This window comes from Simochromis diagramma, unplaced genomic scaffold (genome assembly GCF_900408965.1).
Source record: "Simochromis diagramma unplaced genomic scaffold, fSimDia1.1 OVJJ01000516.1, whole genome shotgun sequence".
Taxonomy (NCBI): Eukaryota; Metazoa; Chordata; class Actinopteri; order Cichliformes; family Cichlidae; genus Simochromis; species Simochromis diagramma.
In genome coordinates, this window is record NW_024386938.1 from 2541335 (window position 1) to 2557819 (window position 16485).

General features: G+C 40.4%; 1 protein-coding gene across 1 annotated transcript in view; it reads right to left on the bottom strand.

The window, feature by feature from the left end:
• LOC120736896 (beta-1,4 N-acetylgalactosaminyltransferase 2-like) overlaps positions 1–13552 on the bottom strand; it is a 44611-nt gene extending 31059 nt beyond the window's left edge. Inside the window, exons 1-5 of the mRNA XM_040037261.1 lie at positions 13366–13552; positions 2810–2949; positions 1645–1815; positions 1375–1481; positions 501–538 (exon numbers count right to left, since the gene is read on the bottom strand). Of these exons, the coding sequence (XP_039893195.1) occupies positions 501–538; positions 1375–1481; positions 1645–1815; positions 2810–2949 (456 nt within the window). The 5' untranslated portion in view covers positions 13366–13552. The remainder of the gene's footprint in view (positions 1–500; positions 539–1374; positions 1482–1644; positions 1816–2809; positions 2950–13365) is intronic.
• Positions 13553–16485: the final 2933 nt, after the last annotated feature.

Sequence of the window (16485 nt, forward strand, 5' to 3'; positions counted from 1 at the left end):
ATACCAAGCCTTGTTTGCCACACATGAATGCAATAATACATTTTTTGACAGTTGGTATATAGTATATAATTCTCTTGGCATAAGAATGAGAAAATGTGAACTTAAATTCAGAATAAGATACTGGCTCTCAAAATCAAAGCATTTTCAGTAGCAAGCTCTATAAAATCCCAAGGTCACCCAAGATGGCTGCTGTACATTGATTAAAAAATCATGTCAAAGAAGAAAGAAGTATAATTGCTTGTAATATTTACAAAAATCCCCAGATTTGTACATCAAAATTAGTGACAGTCTCAGAGGTGATCAGAGACAATTAATTATGTTTAACTTTTCAGTACAATTTAATTGTTTTGAACATCATTGCCTTTTATAAAATAAAATAAGCATACACATCTTTGAACTTTACAAACATTCAGCAGCCATCTTTTATAAACCAGCCAACCATTCAGTCAGGGAGATCTGGGTGAGATCTGCCTGCTTCTAATCTGTGATATCAGACCAACCTTATAGCTCGTTCCTTCTTCAGCATGCAGAGCTAAACCTGAAATAAAAACTACCTTCAGTGTCACTTAGTCCTTCTACTCAAATACACATATTCACATCATCTTTTCACTTTACACCAGTGTTGCAAGGTGAGTTCTTGAGGAAACCTCAGCTATCTTTCACTCAGTTTTTTATACGTTTTAAAATATTACGCTTTTTGTGCAATTTTTTGTCCCATTGACATGATTGGGACCACACTACAAGTGTGGTTGCTGGTTTAGCTCGCTGGGGTGAGCTGTGTTTTAGCTCACTGAGATAAGCAGGCGTTCTGAGAGCGGGAGGCGTGAATTCCAATCTTTCTCGTGGTAACATTTTTTTCAGCAGACAGTGCAGTTTCTTCTGCACACCGGTTTGGCTTGCTGGCATGAGCACCGTTGTAGCTCACTGAGATGAGCAGGCACCCTGACAACGGGGGGCGTAGGTTTGACTATCTGTGGCCTTTCAGCTTTTTTACCTCTTTTCAGCAGATAGTTCTGCTTCTTCAGCAGTTTTTCAAAGACCATTTCCACTACATGGCATTCACCTGCCATTTTCACAGGAAATGTAGCTTTTTCTAGCTGTTTTTTAAATGACTTAAGTTTACCTAGTCTATTGACTCTGAATCACCAAATAACTACTTCTTTGCAGATGTATTTGTTCAGTGCTGTTTTTGATCTGACTACTGACAGCTTACTTTTATAAAAACTACTATGATCACTTTCATGTTAACCCTATGTTCATAAACAATTGTGAACCATGGCCTTGTTGCCTTCCTATTCTATTTGTATTTATATTTTTATAGGAACATAAAAACTAAAACATTGGTGACCGAAGCATATGTTGAGCTTAACATACCTGGTATCGCAGTTGCAGTCAAGGGTCGTACTATAACGCCCTGGATAGGATACTGCAGAGGAGAGTTAGGCAAAGCAAAAAGTAGCTTGGATAGTATTGAATTAGTCCTGTTGAGGAGATGGATTTGGAAAAAATTACACAAAATAATTTTGAATGCTCAGTATGACACCCACACACACACACACACACACACACATTTTAATTCATTTATTACTGCACTGTAAGTCTAACAGTTCACGGAAAGCTCGCACCCATACATCCATCTTCTACCTGGCTTTGTATTGCTGGAACTCTTTAGCTCGTCGCTGCATTAATTCCTCATACTGGTCTTTTGGGATGTGGTCTTTGAGAACTGTAAAGCCATCAGGACAGTTGCATGGACCAGGTAAGCGATGTTGTGTGGGCAAAGATGACTTATAATTTAGAGATCCTGAAAGGTGCCTGTAATATGGAAGTCCTGAAGAGTCACAATTCAACATCAACATTTAAATGAACTACTACAGTCAAGTATAAAAGAAAGTATGTCCTTATATGATGTGATCCTTATGGCAGCCTCAGCATGGCCATCCTAGTCATCATTAGATTCCTCCTCATCAGTCATTTCTTGGTCTAGATTGCATGGATTATATTCTGATGCAGACAATTTCTCCTCTAATGCATCCCCACCGTCAGTTTCCTGGCATCTCTCTTCCTCACCAGTGTAGTGATCAAATAAGTAGTAAAGAGCCTCACTTAGGTTATATATCGCCTTGTCATGGTGCTGACACCCACTGACCTCTGAGCAAGGCCTCAAAAAAGCATTGTACACCAAATCTATGAGAAAGGTTCAATGATACAATGATGCTGCCAACAGAGGAGTTGTTGGCATGGAAGTGAGGCTCTATTGTGCAAACATTTCCAGTGTAGTTGCTAGGGAACCCAGTGTGTGCGTGTGTGTGTGTGTGTGTGTGTGTGTGTGTGTGTGTGTGTGTGTGTGTGTGTGTGTGTGTGTGTGTGTTTATGACCATCTGACAAAAGAGGATGTACCTTAACTCAGTTATTTACACTAATTGTTGTCTCCACTATTAATTTCTAGTGATTGGTCATTGTTGACCGGAAACAGTAAATGTACAGTGTTGAATAAAATGAATTAGTGATCATTCTTAAATCTCCCAGAAAATTTCTGAACATATATGCAGTGCCCTCTATAATGATTGTGACAAAGACACTATCTTCTTTTCAAAGGGTCCTACAAATATTGTGCACGGGTCACTTTCAGCACAACACTGTTTTAGCTACGTCACTTTATCCTTCTCACTCAGTTGCTTCAGTCTATCTGCCATGAAAAGAAAAATGTATAACATACAAATCTGAAGAGGACAGTTTGTCCACACACACACACACACACACACACACACACACACACACACACACACACGATACAGGAATAATTTACCTTTGTTTTGATGTTGGAAGATTGTTGTTGGCTAGCTCATTTGTCCATTTACACGAATTCCCCATATAGAATGCAAACATGATGAACAGCACACCAACAACAGCAATTGCAAAAAGCTTTGCGTTTGTATAGATATACATCTGTTAATACACAGAAATACACATTACAGTTGGTTAATTAGCAAAGGCAAAATCTTTAATATCTAAATAGTTAAACTTCACAAATGGACATATCAGTCATATAAAATCTGTTATGTCTTGACTCACATCTTAGATATGACTGAACATGTATAAAATTAACATGAAAAATGGCTTTCTTTTACAAAATGTTTCCTTTGCGTCTGTAAAAAAATCCATCCTCCATCTCTCAGTTGAAGCTTTTGGTGTAATTGCCAAAAAGGAATTTTCAGTATTTGCCAAAAAAATTTAAGCTGTTGTAAATGACTTGTTGACATTTAGATGTCCTTTATTTATTTGGTTGAACAGTCTCATTTACATTAGAAATTTTTTTAGTTTTTTGTTTTTGAAGAGTGAGCTGGCCAAGAGGGCAGCAGAAATTGAAATAAGAATAATATAGCAGCAGCATAATGATTAGGGGTGGGTTTTGATTATCGATTTATCGGTTAAAATCGATTCTAGCATGGATAACGTGATATCGATTCATTAAAATCCTGAACCTATTTTTTAATATAAATTTATTTTGCCTGAAAAGCCAGAATCTCAGGTTAAACCTCACAAAATGTCAACAACCACCAAACAGCTAAAACAGTAAATGAGAGCAAGTACACGGATTCTGCACAAAAACATAAACACAAAGTGCGGACCCGCCGACGCATCAGAATCAGTGAGATGTCGCCTTTCTCACCCAACGGCACGAGCATGTCGTCGGGGCTGAAAGCCGACAGCTCACTGATTCTGATGTTTCAGCAGGTCTGCGCTTTGTGTTTGTGTATTTTTTGCGCTAGATTCTGAGCTGCAGGTTTTATCTCTCTCCAACCAAAATTCAATGAAACAGCAGCAAATGAAGCAGCAAACTATGCTTCACATTTGATAAACATCGTCATGAATTCCCTCTTACTTTTCCTGTTTTCCTTCCACCATGATAAAATCACACTTCATGCACAGCTCTCTCTCTCTCTCTCCCCCAGTGTACTTCAAGAACAGTTTCCCAATCTAAAAATCTGTTTTCTTCATTATTCACTTGTGCACAAGTCTACACAGCAAATTCAAAAGTGTTAAATGTTTTGGTGTTAATAGTCTCCTTGCAAAAGTAGAGTTAATTTTACTCTAAGCAGAGTCACATTCTTTTAATGTAACTCTGAGGTGTAAAATGATAGTAGTTAAAATCGAGTGTTAAAAATGAGTGTTTCTCTGTCAAATCTGGAGGTGTTACAATGGAAACATTAACTCTTGACCTCTTAACTCTGAACTCCTACAGGGGCTATGACACCAATAGAGTAAATTCACAGACTCCGCCCCCAGCACGGCTCCAATCGAAGCTGAAGTGAAGCCGTTTCAGAACATTTTGCTCTACATATTTGAGTTGTTTGCCATGCTTGGTAAGTCATTTTTTCAAAGATTGTTTCAATTATTATTATGAGCTTTTACTTCTGTGGCTCTTTGGAGTTGAGACAAAGCTGTGTGAAAGGCATTAGCCATGTTGCTCGGTGATAGCATAATATTCTGTTTTAGCTAGCTGAAAGGTATTGTTTGCGGGCAAATACCACAGCCTTGAAAAAAAGCTTGCATGTGAATTTTCAGTCAAACTTTTGGTCAAATACACCTAAAACAATGTCTAGAATGTGAAATGTTGGTATAATGGTGCTACTTGAAGCCTGAAAACGATCGCCCATAAAAACGGAAAAAAAACGAGCAAACAGCAGTAGCAGACGTCCTGACTGGATTCTACGTTAGCATAGATCCCTCCAGAGTTTTGTGCACACGGTTTAGGTAAAAATTAAAAAGGTTGAGGTTTTACATTTAGTTCAGTATTACCTGTTGCCTGTGTCTTTGTCTTTTGGGAAAATACTTTACACAAGTAATGGCTCAAAGAGGATTCCTTTTTTTTTTTTACTGTGCTGCAATTGTTTACTGGATTATTTGTACCATTAATTAGTGTCAACTAATTTTTATTCAATCTCCGCACAGGATATGCTTGTGAAGATGGAATATAGGGGAGAGCAGAAGTGCGTTGAAGTTCCACAAAGGGATGAATGAAGGACATGCATATTGTATTGAAGAAATAAGTGATGAGAATGCTGTTATTTGCATTTACCATGTCAGACCTTTTGATAAACAAAACTCTAATGAAAGTGAGAACATGTACACTGTTACATCTTTCAGAAAATGTTTTGAAATTGTGGTGCACAGTTCAGAATAAATGTTTTTCAAAAACCATTGCATCTTTTTAGTAAATGTTTATTTCCAAAAGAAATTTCTAGAAGTTCAGAACAGGAAAATTCCCGCTTTTTAGAATGAATTAGAAGATAACTCTTACGTAGTTAAACTAAAATACAGTACATACATATAGATATAAAAATATGGAAATGTACTGATAAATGATCTGAATTATAATATTTCTGACTGAGGCAAAATGTCCCCGATTCAAATCGAATCGAATCGTGGATCGAATTGATTCTAGAAACCAGTGACAATACCCAGCCCTAATAACAATAGTGGCCAGAAAAGACTGAATTGAATAAAATTTAGATACAATATCATGGAATCATAAGGATTGCAACAGAAATTTTTATTTTATTTTATATATAAGCCCTTTGTAAAGCCTATTGACTACAATCTGTTTACCAATATAAGCAGAGATATTACACATGAAAAAAACAAACAAAACAGAAACACTGGAAATCACATTTTGACAGTTTATCGCCTGTATCTTCAATACTTTAAGTCCTTTTGGCTGCAAAGGGGCTCATGGGATTGGAAAAGATTAGTCCATTAGTCCAGGCAGTAGATCAGAATTAGCGCCATTTTCTGGCATTTTCAACTCCTCACTGCAGGCATGTCATGTGCCTGCCTGCTTCAAGTCCTCCACCATAATCCCTGTCCCCAAGAAACCTAGGATCACTGGACTAAATGACTACAGACCCGTGGCTCTGACATCTGTGGTCATGAAGTCATTTGAGCGCCTAGTTCTCTCCCATCTCAAGACCCTCACGGCCCCCCTCCTGGACCCCCTGCAGTTTGCATACAGAGCCAACAGGTCTGTAGATGACGCCATCAACATGGCCCTACACTTCATCCTGCAGCATCTGGACTCCCCAGGAACCTACGCCAGGATCCTGTTTGTGGACTTCAGCTCTGCCTTCAATACCATCCTTCCAGACCATCTCCAAGGCAAGCTTTCCCAGATGAATGTGCCTGATCCCATCTGCCGGTGGATCACTGACTTCCTGACGGACAGGAAACAGCATGTGAGGCTGGGAAAGAATGTCTCGGACTCCCGGACCATCAGCACCGGCTCCCCTCAGGGCTGTGTTCTTTCTCCTCTGCTCTTCTCCCTGTACACCAACTGCTGCACCTCCACCCACCAGTCTGTCAAGCTAATCAAGTTTGCAGATGACACCACCGTTATTGGGCTCATCTCGGACGGGGATGAGTCTGCCTACAGGAGGGAGGTTGAACGTCTGGTGTCCTGGTGCAGCCACAACAACCTGGTGCTGAATGCCCAGAAGACAGTGGAGATTATTGTGGACTTCAGGAAGCACACAGCCCCACTCCCCCCCATCATCCTGACTGACACCCCCATCACCTCTGTGGACTCGTTCCGCTTCCTGGGTACCACCATCACCCAGGACCTGAAGTGGGAGCCCACCATCACTTCCGTCATTAAAAAAGCCCAGCAGAGGATGTACTTCCTGAGGCAGCTGAAGAAATTCAACCTGCCAACACGGACGATGATGCAGTTCTACACTGCAATCATCGAGTCCATCCTCACCTCCTCCATCACCGTGTGGTACGCTGGAGCCACTATCAGGGACAAACAGAGACTGCAGCGTGTTGTGCGCTCTGCTGAGAAGGTGATTGGCTGCAGACTCCCATCTCTGCAGGACCTGTACACCTCCAGGACACTGGGGCGTGCAGCTCGGATCTCAGCTGACCCTTCTCACCCTGGACACAGTCTGTTTGACCTGCTCCCCTCAGGCAGGAGGCTCCGGTCCATTCGCACCAGAACCTCTCGCCATAAGAACAGTTTCTTCCCCTCTGCTGTCGGACACATGAACAATAACCATATGACTGTTCCCACCACTAACACATGACCCTACGCTGTGTTCACTGCATCATTCCATGTTTGGCACTGATCACCACCTGCACTCATGTATATATCATGTATATATCTATCCACTTAGCACTTTTAATTCTTATTCTTATTTTTATATTTTTATGACAGTATGTTGCACTGAAGCACCGCAGCAATTTCCTAATGTTGTAAACCTCCTCAACATCTGGCAATAAACCCTTTCTGATTCTGATTCTGATTCTGATTCTGATCTGCCTGTGTTCAGACAAACTGCAATTTTAAGGCACTGGATTCATCTTTGCTTTGCCTGTTTGAAAATAAATTAATTTGAACTAAAATAATTTTGTTTTTAACATTGCAAACTAGGTCTGCACAAGTAGGATCAAAATGATAATCACAATTATTTTGGAAAAATATTAATATTTTTTTTATTATTATTATTTAACTATGATGTAAACATAATACTGCTTTCACATCTTTATATTGGGACACACATTGCTTAAAACAGAATAATTGTTAAACAATATATCATAATCTAACACAAAATTCAATCAACAGGCCACCAGTGTTGGGACTAACGCGTTATTAAGTAACAGGTTACAGTAACTATGTTATTATTGTGGTAACGAGCACGGTAACTAGTTATTATGCCAAAACCGGGAACGCGTTACTCGTTACTGGGATTTAGATAGGCTCGTTATTCGTTACTTCGTGTGGTGGCTATCGCGGAGCTTCCACAGATTCCATAACATTAGCAAGTGGTGGAGGCCAGCAGGTGGATGAAGGAAAAGGGAGGCAAGAGGAGAGACCCGAAGCGGCCGCTAGTCCGAGAGTGTCAGGTGAACTGAACTTCAGGTAAGAAGTTATAACCTGCAGTCCATCTGAGTCAGATATGAACCAAGTTTAGGTGGAGTTTATTTTCGTTATGCTGACTTTTTCATGCTGGGTACTAGCTAGCATGACGGGGTTTCTATAAAGCTGGGTGGTGCTATGTTACTGATGTTGAACTTCATTTTGTTCATAAGGTTAATTATTAGAGTTGCCAACCCTCCTGTAAAAAACGGAATCGTCTCGTATTCAGAGAAAATATTACGCGTTTCGTATTGAGGTGAAAAAGAACAGTTTGTCCCGGACTTCAGCTACAATGAAAAAGACACAAAGATGGATTTATTCTGTGTTTACATTGCACAGCTGCCTCTTCTACTCTCATCCTCTCCCCCTCCCTCTCCTGTTTCTACTTCAATCATGAAACTGATCAATGATCAGCTGATCGGCTTTTCTCTCTTGTTTGTTTATCGTCCACTTTGCACCAGAAAGAGGAAACCAGCGGATGTCCTGCTAAACAACAGCAGCACGTTTAAGCTTGATCAGCTGTTGTTAGAATTTATTTAATATTAATTTCTAGTATCAGCTGATGTTTGCTGGAGCCACAGCTGCAAAAAAGCTGCTGGTCATGATATGGTTTGGTTATCTGGTGAGAGGGAAACATGAAGATGAAACCAGGAGATGTCCTTACTGAATCATCAGAGCTGAACAGCTGATGGAGAAACAGGTTTACCTTTTAGGTGACAGGAATGAGTTGAAGGGAAGTTATGAACTGTTTCTGAGAGACAAATAACACCAGGATCCTTTTCTAAGTAGCTGACAGCTGGTAACTGTGCAGGGGAAGGTCTAGCAAAGTGTTGCCAGGGGTCCATGTAGGGCATTAAAAGGGAAAGGGGGGCACAAGGAATTACTTTCTTATTCTCATTTAAAATGTCTCACTTTAAAAAAAAAAATTATCTGAGTCTTGCAACAAACAATTGATAGATTGATACATATAAACCATCAGAACAGTGTACATCACTGTCACAACAGTGTTTATTTTCATTCAAAGGCTTTATGATTTTTCCTATAATGGTGGGCCGGCCTCTAGTCAAAATGCCTGGGACGATTTTTTTGTCCCAGTCCAGCCCTGTATGCAGCTCATCTTCAGTCTGGTGTTACCTACATCTTCCTATTCAGAAGGCAGAATTTCTGAGTTCTGAGTACAATCGAAAGCACCACGACTGCAGTTTTTGTGTTGGATGTAAAAAGCAGGCTAGGATAGAATCAGGCGTGGGATTTCTCTCGTGGAAATATGCACATTATTTTTTCCTTTCTATTGGTAGGTGACACAGTGCACTTGTGGCAAGTAAGCAAGCTAGAAGACTGGCAATCTTGCTGGGTATCCAGTTACGGAAGCAACACATTAACAAGAGAATTCTGAGTAAAACCAAAGTTACTCTCCCTAGTAACTAGTTACTCTGAAAGTAACTTGAAGTAACTGAGTTACTTTTGATAGAAGTAACTAGTAATGTAACTAAGTTACTAATTTAAAGTAACTTACCCAACACTGCAGGCCACTGCTTGCACTCTGCAGTCCTTATTATCAAAACCAAGTTTATCACAAAACCATAGTGATAAACTTGATCAGCTTGGAGGGGGAGCAAATTTACAAAGACAATACATTCCTAAAATCATTCCTAAATTAATCCTAATAAATTACAAGTCTTTGCAGATTAATAAAAAAGTTTATTCACTTGGTGTACTTAAGTCTAAGTGACTTAGACTTTACTCTGCAGCAACGCCATTCTCCCTTTTAAGCCTGAGCACAAGTGCAGCCATAAGAGCAAATTCATAAAATCTTAAAGACATGGCTATCGTCTATCATCGCTTCCTGAGAACTACTTAGAATAGTTTGCTTCCCTACAAACAGCAAACAGTAGTGCTTAAAAACTTTTTTTGTTAGCATATGTATTCACGTCAGTGTATGACACATGTCATCAATCTATTATTTATTTTCTATGAATCACCTTGGCACAGGTGTCTCACTGTAGTTTAGGTATGTGGATGGATGAACTGGTTCTTATATAGCCCTTTTCTACTCTTCTGAGCACTCAAAGTGCTTTACACATTCACCCATTCACACAAGCACATTTTTAGTGCTTTCTAACTAGCATTCACACACACATTCACACTCCGATGAATGCATCCGGGAGCAATCTTGCCCAAGGATTAGAAGTAAGCTAGACAAGCTAGACAAGAAGCCCTGATAAATAGGGATGGGTATCGAAAACCGGTTCTTGTTGAGAACCGGTTCCCACTGTTTCAATTCCTTGGAATTGTTTGCCATTTTTGCAAACGATTCCCTTATCGATTCCAGTCGCCCTGAATGACGTCCCCACGTTGCGGAGCGTCAGCCGTGGAGACTGTCAGAAAACGACTACAAGAAGACAGCTCCTTGGAGGACAGGACCAACTTCACACCCGGTCAGATCTGCACACTGTTAGACCTCTGCCTCACCACTACGTATTTCAAATACAACGAAGGCTTTTACAGACAAAAACATGGCTGTGCCATGGGCTCCCCCATGTCACCTATTGTAGCCAACCTTTACATGGAGGAAGTGGAAAGGAAGGCGCTTGGCTCTTTCAAAGGAAGAGTACCCAGCCACTGGTACAGATATGTAGACGACACCTGGGTCAAAATCAAGATACAAGAAGTGGAATCCTTCACTGCGCACATTAACGCTGTGGATAAAAACATCAAGTTCACCAGGGAAGACACAAAAGACAACTGTTTGCCTTTCCTGGACTGCGCCGTGCACATTGAAGAGAATGGCAACCTCAACATCGAAGTTTACCGGAAGCCCTCCTCTTTGACTCCCATCACCCTTTGGAACACAAACTTGGAGTAATTAGGACCCTACACCACCGGGCAGAACATGTTCCCTCTAAGCCTGAAGGAAAAAAGAAGGAAGACACACATGTAAAGGAAGCACTCAAAACGTGCGGCTATCCTAAATGGGCGTTCTTAAAGTCAGCAAAGAGGCACAGAAAAGAAGACCAGACACCAGCGAGGGAGGATAAGAAGGACAGACGCAACAACATTGTCATCCCCTATGTAGCCGGTGTATCAGAAATACTTAGGAGTTTTCTCCAAGCATGACATCCCGGTGCATTTCAGACCCAGCAACACGCTCAGACAAAAACTGGTTCACCCGAAAGACAAAACGCCAAAACACAGACTTAACAATGTGGTGTATGCTGTACAGTGCAGCGAGGAATGCCCAGACCTCTACATTGGAGAGACCAAACAGCCACTTCACAAGTGCATGGCACAACACAGAAGAGCCACCTCCACAGGACAAGACTCAGCAGTCCATCTGCATCTAAAGGTCAAAGGACTGAGAACCTTCACAGAGATAAAGGACACTCTTTCGAGGATGCCAATGTCCACATTTTGGACAGAGAGGACAGATGGTTTGAAAGAGGAGTGAAAGAAGCCATTTATGTCCACTGTGAGCGACCATCTTTGAACAGAGGCGGTGGTTTACGACACCAACTGTCTGCCATCTATAATCCAGTTTTGAGTTCCCTCCCCAGACGCCTTAACGCCCACTCACATCCTGGGCCATCTGATCTCAGGAATTCGCATGATAAGGTGGGGCCAGGTTTCACAATGAACACACCCGAAACTCTGGCTAATTGGGACACACACCCAGTTTCACACCTTGGCTCAGGCGATTAGAGGATCATCAGGGTGTCCTTTTGTCCCTCTGTGGGGGGTTACTCCCACTAGGTTTATATCTGGGACTCTCCACCATTTGACCTTAGAACTGAAGAAGCTTCTCGGATGAGAGGTGAAACGTCTTCAAGCAACTTAAAGAAGTCCAGACGCTTTTCTTTGCAAGCTCCTTTGACTACGATGACCTGGATGACTGAGAACCTTCCCAGACATAGTGTCTCTCTATGTCTGTCTCCACATTGGGTGAGTGTTGAGTAATTGCATATGAGAGCATGAGGGTGGGGTCACTCTGGCACAGCTGGCTGCCAGCGGAGCTCACGGGCGCGTCACTGCAACTCCCCCTGGCTTCTGCTCCGCGGCTGCTGAGTGAGCCCTCATCTGGGACTCTCCTCAGCTCTTTCTGGGACAGTGGCGCGGCTGCCCCTCTGTTGGTCTTCCTTGGTCTCTGGATGTCTGGAGTTTTGATGTCCTCCATACCTGCTTCATGCCCTGGAGGACGGGGCTGTGGCCCCCCCACACCCTCTAGCAGATCATTACATGAAGGAACCTTTTAAAAACAAGCTCATGCTCACAGGTGTACTCACGGGTGCTCACACACACAAACTACACCCTTTTTGGCTCCTACCTCAAAGCACACTGTGCACTGTCGATCTTGCATGCTGCACAATAATGTTTACTATTTAGTATTTACTTTTTTCTTTCTCAACATGTGATCCAGGTGATTGATATATGTATTTTTTTTTTGTCTGCTTATTTTGTTGGTTTTTGTTTTTTGCCCTTTATCCCCGTCCCTCTTCTCTGCTGTTTTTCTTTCCCTCTTTCTTTCCCTCTTTTCCTCATTCAAGTCTGTCCCGTATCTAACAAGTGAAAACAAAAAATAAAATAAACAATAAAAGGTGAATCAAATAGATCATTACGGCAAGGCTGGGATGGTCCATTTGGTAAAGTAAATCCGTTGGGCATCTTTCTTTGCCTTTAGACAATAATTCTGATGGCAAAAAAACCAAACGGGACAGGCAAAAAAAAGAAAAAGAAAAAGGAAATAAGCTAGACACAACACACCTATAAGCTAGTTTTGAACCTCCATGCTTCAGTGACTGCAAATAACATTGTATTTGCTAAAGAGGTGTGTCTTTCCTTCTTTATAGGCTTTAATCCTCTAACATCTTTTTAAAAATACTCTCCCGAGTCTCCACAGATGAGGGAAACAATAATAATCAACATAATTTACATCAACAAAACAAAAACTATTTGCAGTTTTACTTTTTTTAAGGCACAGCATGATATTAAGGTTTAAAAAACTACTTTTATTATTGTGGCTGCATATTTATTGGAGAAAGACAATTCATATGAAATAAAGATCCAGGAATTTAGTTTTAAGGTGAAACCTCAGGGGAGAGCCACTCTCTCTTGCTTGCCTCAGTGATACAACTTTTTATGTGTAGAGTTAGTCAATCACCATCTTCTGAAGCTTGTTTTCACCATGTTTACGTCCCTAAATGACTGAACAGATAGGTTAAATAGCTGTCAAACAGGTGTACCTAATAAAGTATATAAATATAAATGTATGGGCTCCTTTCCCTTTTGTGCTAAAGAACAATTTTCATAATGAAACGAACTAATGAATACCACAGCGCCAGAATCAGAGAGTATCGGAAAAATTAAAATTAACATAACTTATTTATTTAATTACAAAGATATTGGGTTTTTACTCTTATGGTATGACAAAAGTATAGAAAAAGCAAATTTCCTACCTCTTCTTCCAGCTGTTTATGGAGCCACAATAATTTAAAAAAAATTATTAACGAGTGAAGAAAAACTGTTCTTGGAAAGCTTGAACAACTTGTAATGTAATCGTTAGAAAGGTTGAAATCTATGAAAGGTGCAGTGTTTTTCTTTTGAGTTAACTGGTATCACAGTGGACAATAAAGCATTAGATAAAGACAGGAGGCGGAACCACTGAGCAAGGTTGAAAACAGCAGAAAAAAAGCTCAACCAACTGGTACATGCACAGATCTCCACCCTTTTTAACAGAAATAAAAACCAAACAACAAAACCAAACAAAACAAAGAGAGGTAAAAATATGTGCAAGTAAAACGCCTGCATTTAATCATAAGTTTCTCAGAGAGGGAGTGCAAGTAGGAAACTTGTCCATAGACAATTTACTGTCCATAGATTTTACACTACTTTTATTTATTTATTAGGCATCCACACTATTGAGTTCCTGTTTCTCTTTATTCTTTATTCCACTATTTACTAGTTGCTTCCGTACACTTTTTGGCACTCAACTACTCCCACAGTTTTCATCCCATTTTCGCCATTCAAACTTTAAAAAATTCTGCTCTTTCTGCTAATATGTGCTATGACTTTTGGTGCTCATAACTTCTATACTTTTTGAGATATTGAATTTTTTTTGCAATATTTTTTGCCCATTTCTGCCATATCATCAGTGGCCTCACTGATTTTCCTTGCCAGGTTGACCTGTGTTTTAGCTCAGTGAGTTGAGCATCCGTTCTCAGACTGGGAAGCCCGGGTTCAAATCCCGCTTATGGCAAAATTTCTTTCAGTTAACAGTTAAACTTTTTTAACTCTCTTCAACACAAATATCAGCTTTTTCACCCCTTTTCATTAGAATTTTAAGTTTTTTCACCACTTTTCAGCACAAATACTAGCTTTTTCAGCTGTTTTCAGCAAAAACCTCTTTTCAGCAGAAATTCTACTGATTCATCTCTTTTCTGCAAAGTTTTCAGCCTTTTCACCTCCTATCAGCACAATTCTCAGCTGTTTCTGCTCATTTCAGCAAAATTGTCAGTCTCTCCACGTCTTCTTTGTGAGAATGGCTCAGTGAGATGAAAAGCGGCTTTGAGACTGGGAGGCCCGGGTCCAAATCCCACTTATGGCAACATTTCTTTCAGTTAACAGTTAAATTTTTTTTAACTCTTTTCAACACAAATTTCAGCTTTTTCACCTCTTTTCAGCAGAATTTTCAACAAAAGCGATTGAGAACCACCAAAAGGCACTTCGGTTATGAGTCTCCAGATGAGCCCATACAAGATGCACTTAAAAAAATGGAAACCACATTTTTTAATGTGGTAGTGGATACAGCCATCTCTTCACTTGATGAGAGATTTCAGAACCTTGGAGAGGTGAATGACAAGTTTGGAGTACTCCTCAATTTCCACAACTTACAAAAAGAAGAGCTGCTACAGCAGTGCCAAACACTGAGTACTACTCTGACCCATGACAGCCAGCCGGACATTAATGGCACAGAACTTACAATGGAAATGCAGAATTTCCCACCATTGCCATCAAAGAACATGACAAACATGGAACTCTTGACCTTCCTGCATGAGAAGAAGCTGGCAGAAATTTACCCCAACATGTGGGTTGCTCTGAGAATCTTTGCCACTCTTCCTGTTACAGTGGCTGCTGCTGAAAGAAGCTTCTCTAAGCTCAAACTCATTAAAACCTACCTGAGATCTACTATGATGCAAGAACGTCTCAGTGGACTTTCCATCATAAGCATAAATCATGTGGTCTGAAATCAGTTGTCATATGATGATGTTGTAGATGACTTTGCTGCAAGAAAGACTAGGAGAGTAAGGCTGTAGCAGGTGATGTGAGGTTGATGAGGGGGTGGTGTACAGTAATTTGTAAGTCATTCTAGTTTATGCAGTATTAAAAAGCACAACTAGAGAACTCTGTAGGATCCCCTTTTTTGTAATATAGTTGTTAAAGTCATACTGGTTTATTTAATATCTTGTTTTGTGCAGTGCCTTATTTATATTGTATTTTTAATTTATTTTATCCAACTTGTTGACACGTTTTATTGTGTTTATGTATGTAAAATTTATTGTATTTCATATATTCATTTTTTATTTTTTGTATTCATTTATTTATTCATATATTTTTTTTATCTTGTTAATTATTCTGATTGTAAATTTGCTTTCTTTAAGTAAAAAAAAAAAGGTCAAAGACAAAGCTATTCGGTTTCTTGTGAGTACATACACTACACTGCCGATGTAGGGGGGCGCCACCTGAAATCTTGCCTAGGGCGCCAGATTGGTTAGGGCCGGGCCTGTGTGTGTGTGCGTGTGATAGACTGTGTGTGTTGGTTTTATGCAGTGGTGAGATTCAGCTCAGGTTTCTGCACACAAGCTGGTAATTACACACCTCCTTTGTTTTATGGGCATTTTGGAGCCGCAAGTGGAGTGGAGTGAAACCTGCTGCCTCACCTCTGTGATTGTGCAATTTGCCTTTGAATGAAAAAAATGTACCTGTGTGGCTCTCCTGAAAAAACCTGCAGTGGGATTCAAATGTACCAAACTATGAGTCCTGTGTTTGAGTTCAGTCTGACCTGGCTTCCATGATACAAATATGAATACAGCTTTGATTACCTACAAGGCAACCTACAACCAGGGGCAGTCCTGGGCTGTTTGGTGCCCTGGGTGAACACTCCCTCTGGCACTCCCTCTCCCCCTTGTAAAAACTGTTGATGGAACCATACTGAATTTAACCAGATAAACATACACACGCACGCCTGTGGCCATCTCCCTTTACAACTCCTCCATCTAACACACTGTAAACACTGCAATAGGTAGACCCTTTTTACACACGCTCTTTTCCACTCTGTAATATTCTTGTCAATTTTCTTGATATGTATTTATAATCACCTCTGTTAATCCTCTGTTAAAAAGGTGCTTGTCTGAATGGCTCAATCCGGTCGTTAAATCTGACGTCACTAGCCGTGTCTGGACCTAAACTCCGCTGCAGGTCCATATATCAAACGATCACTATGGCATTACTGAGAGTTGAAAAACTGTCTAAAGTCTTTCATCTTTAATAAAATGATCAGCGTTCTGTTCTACCAGGTG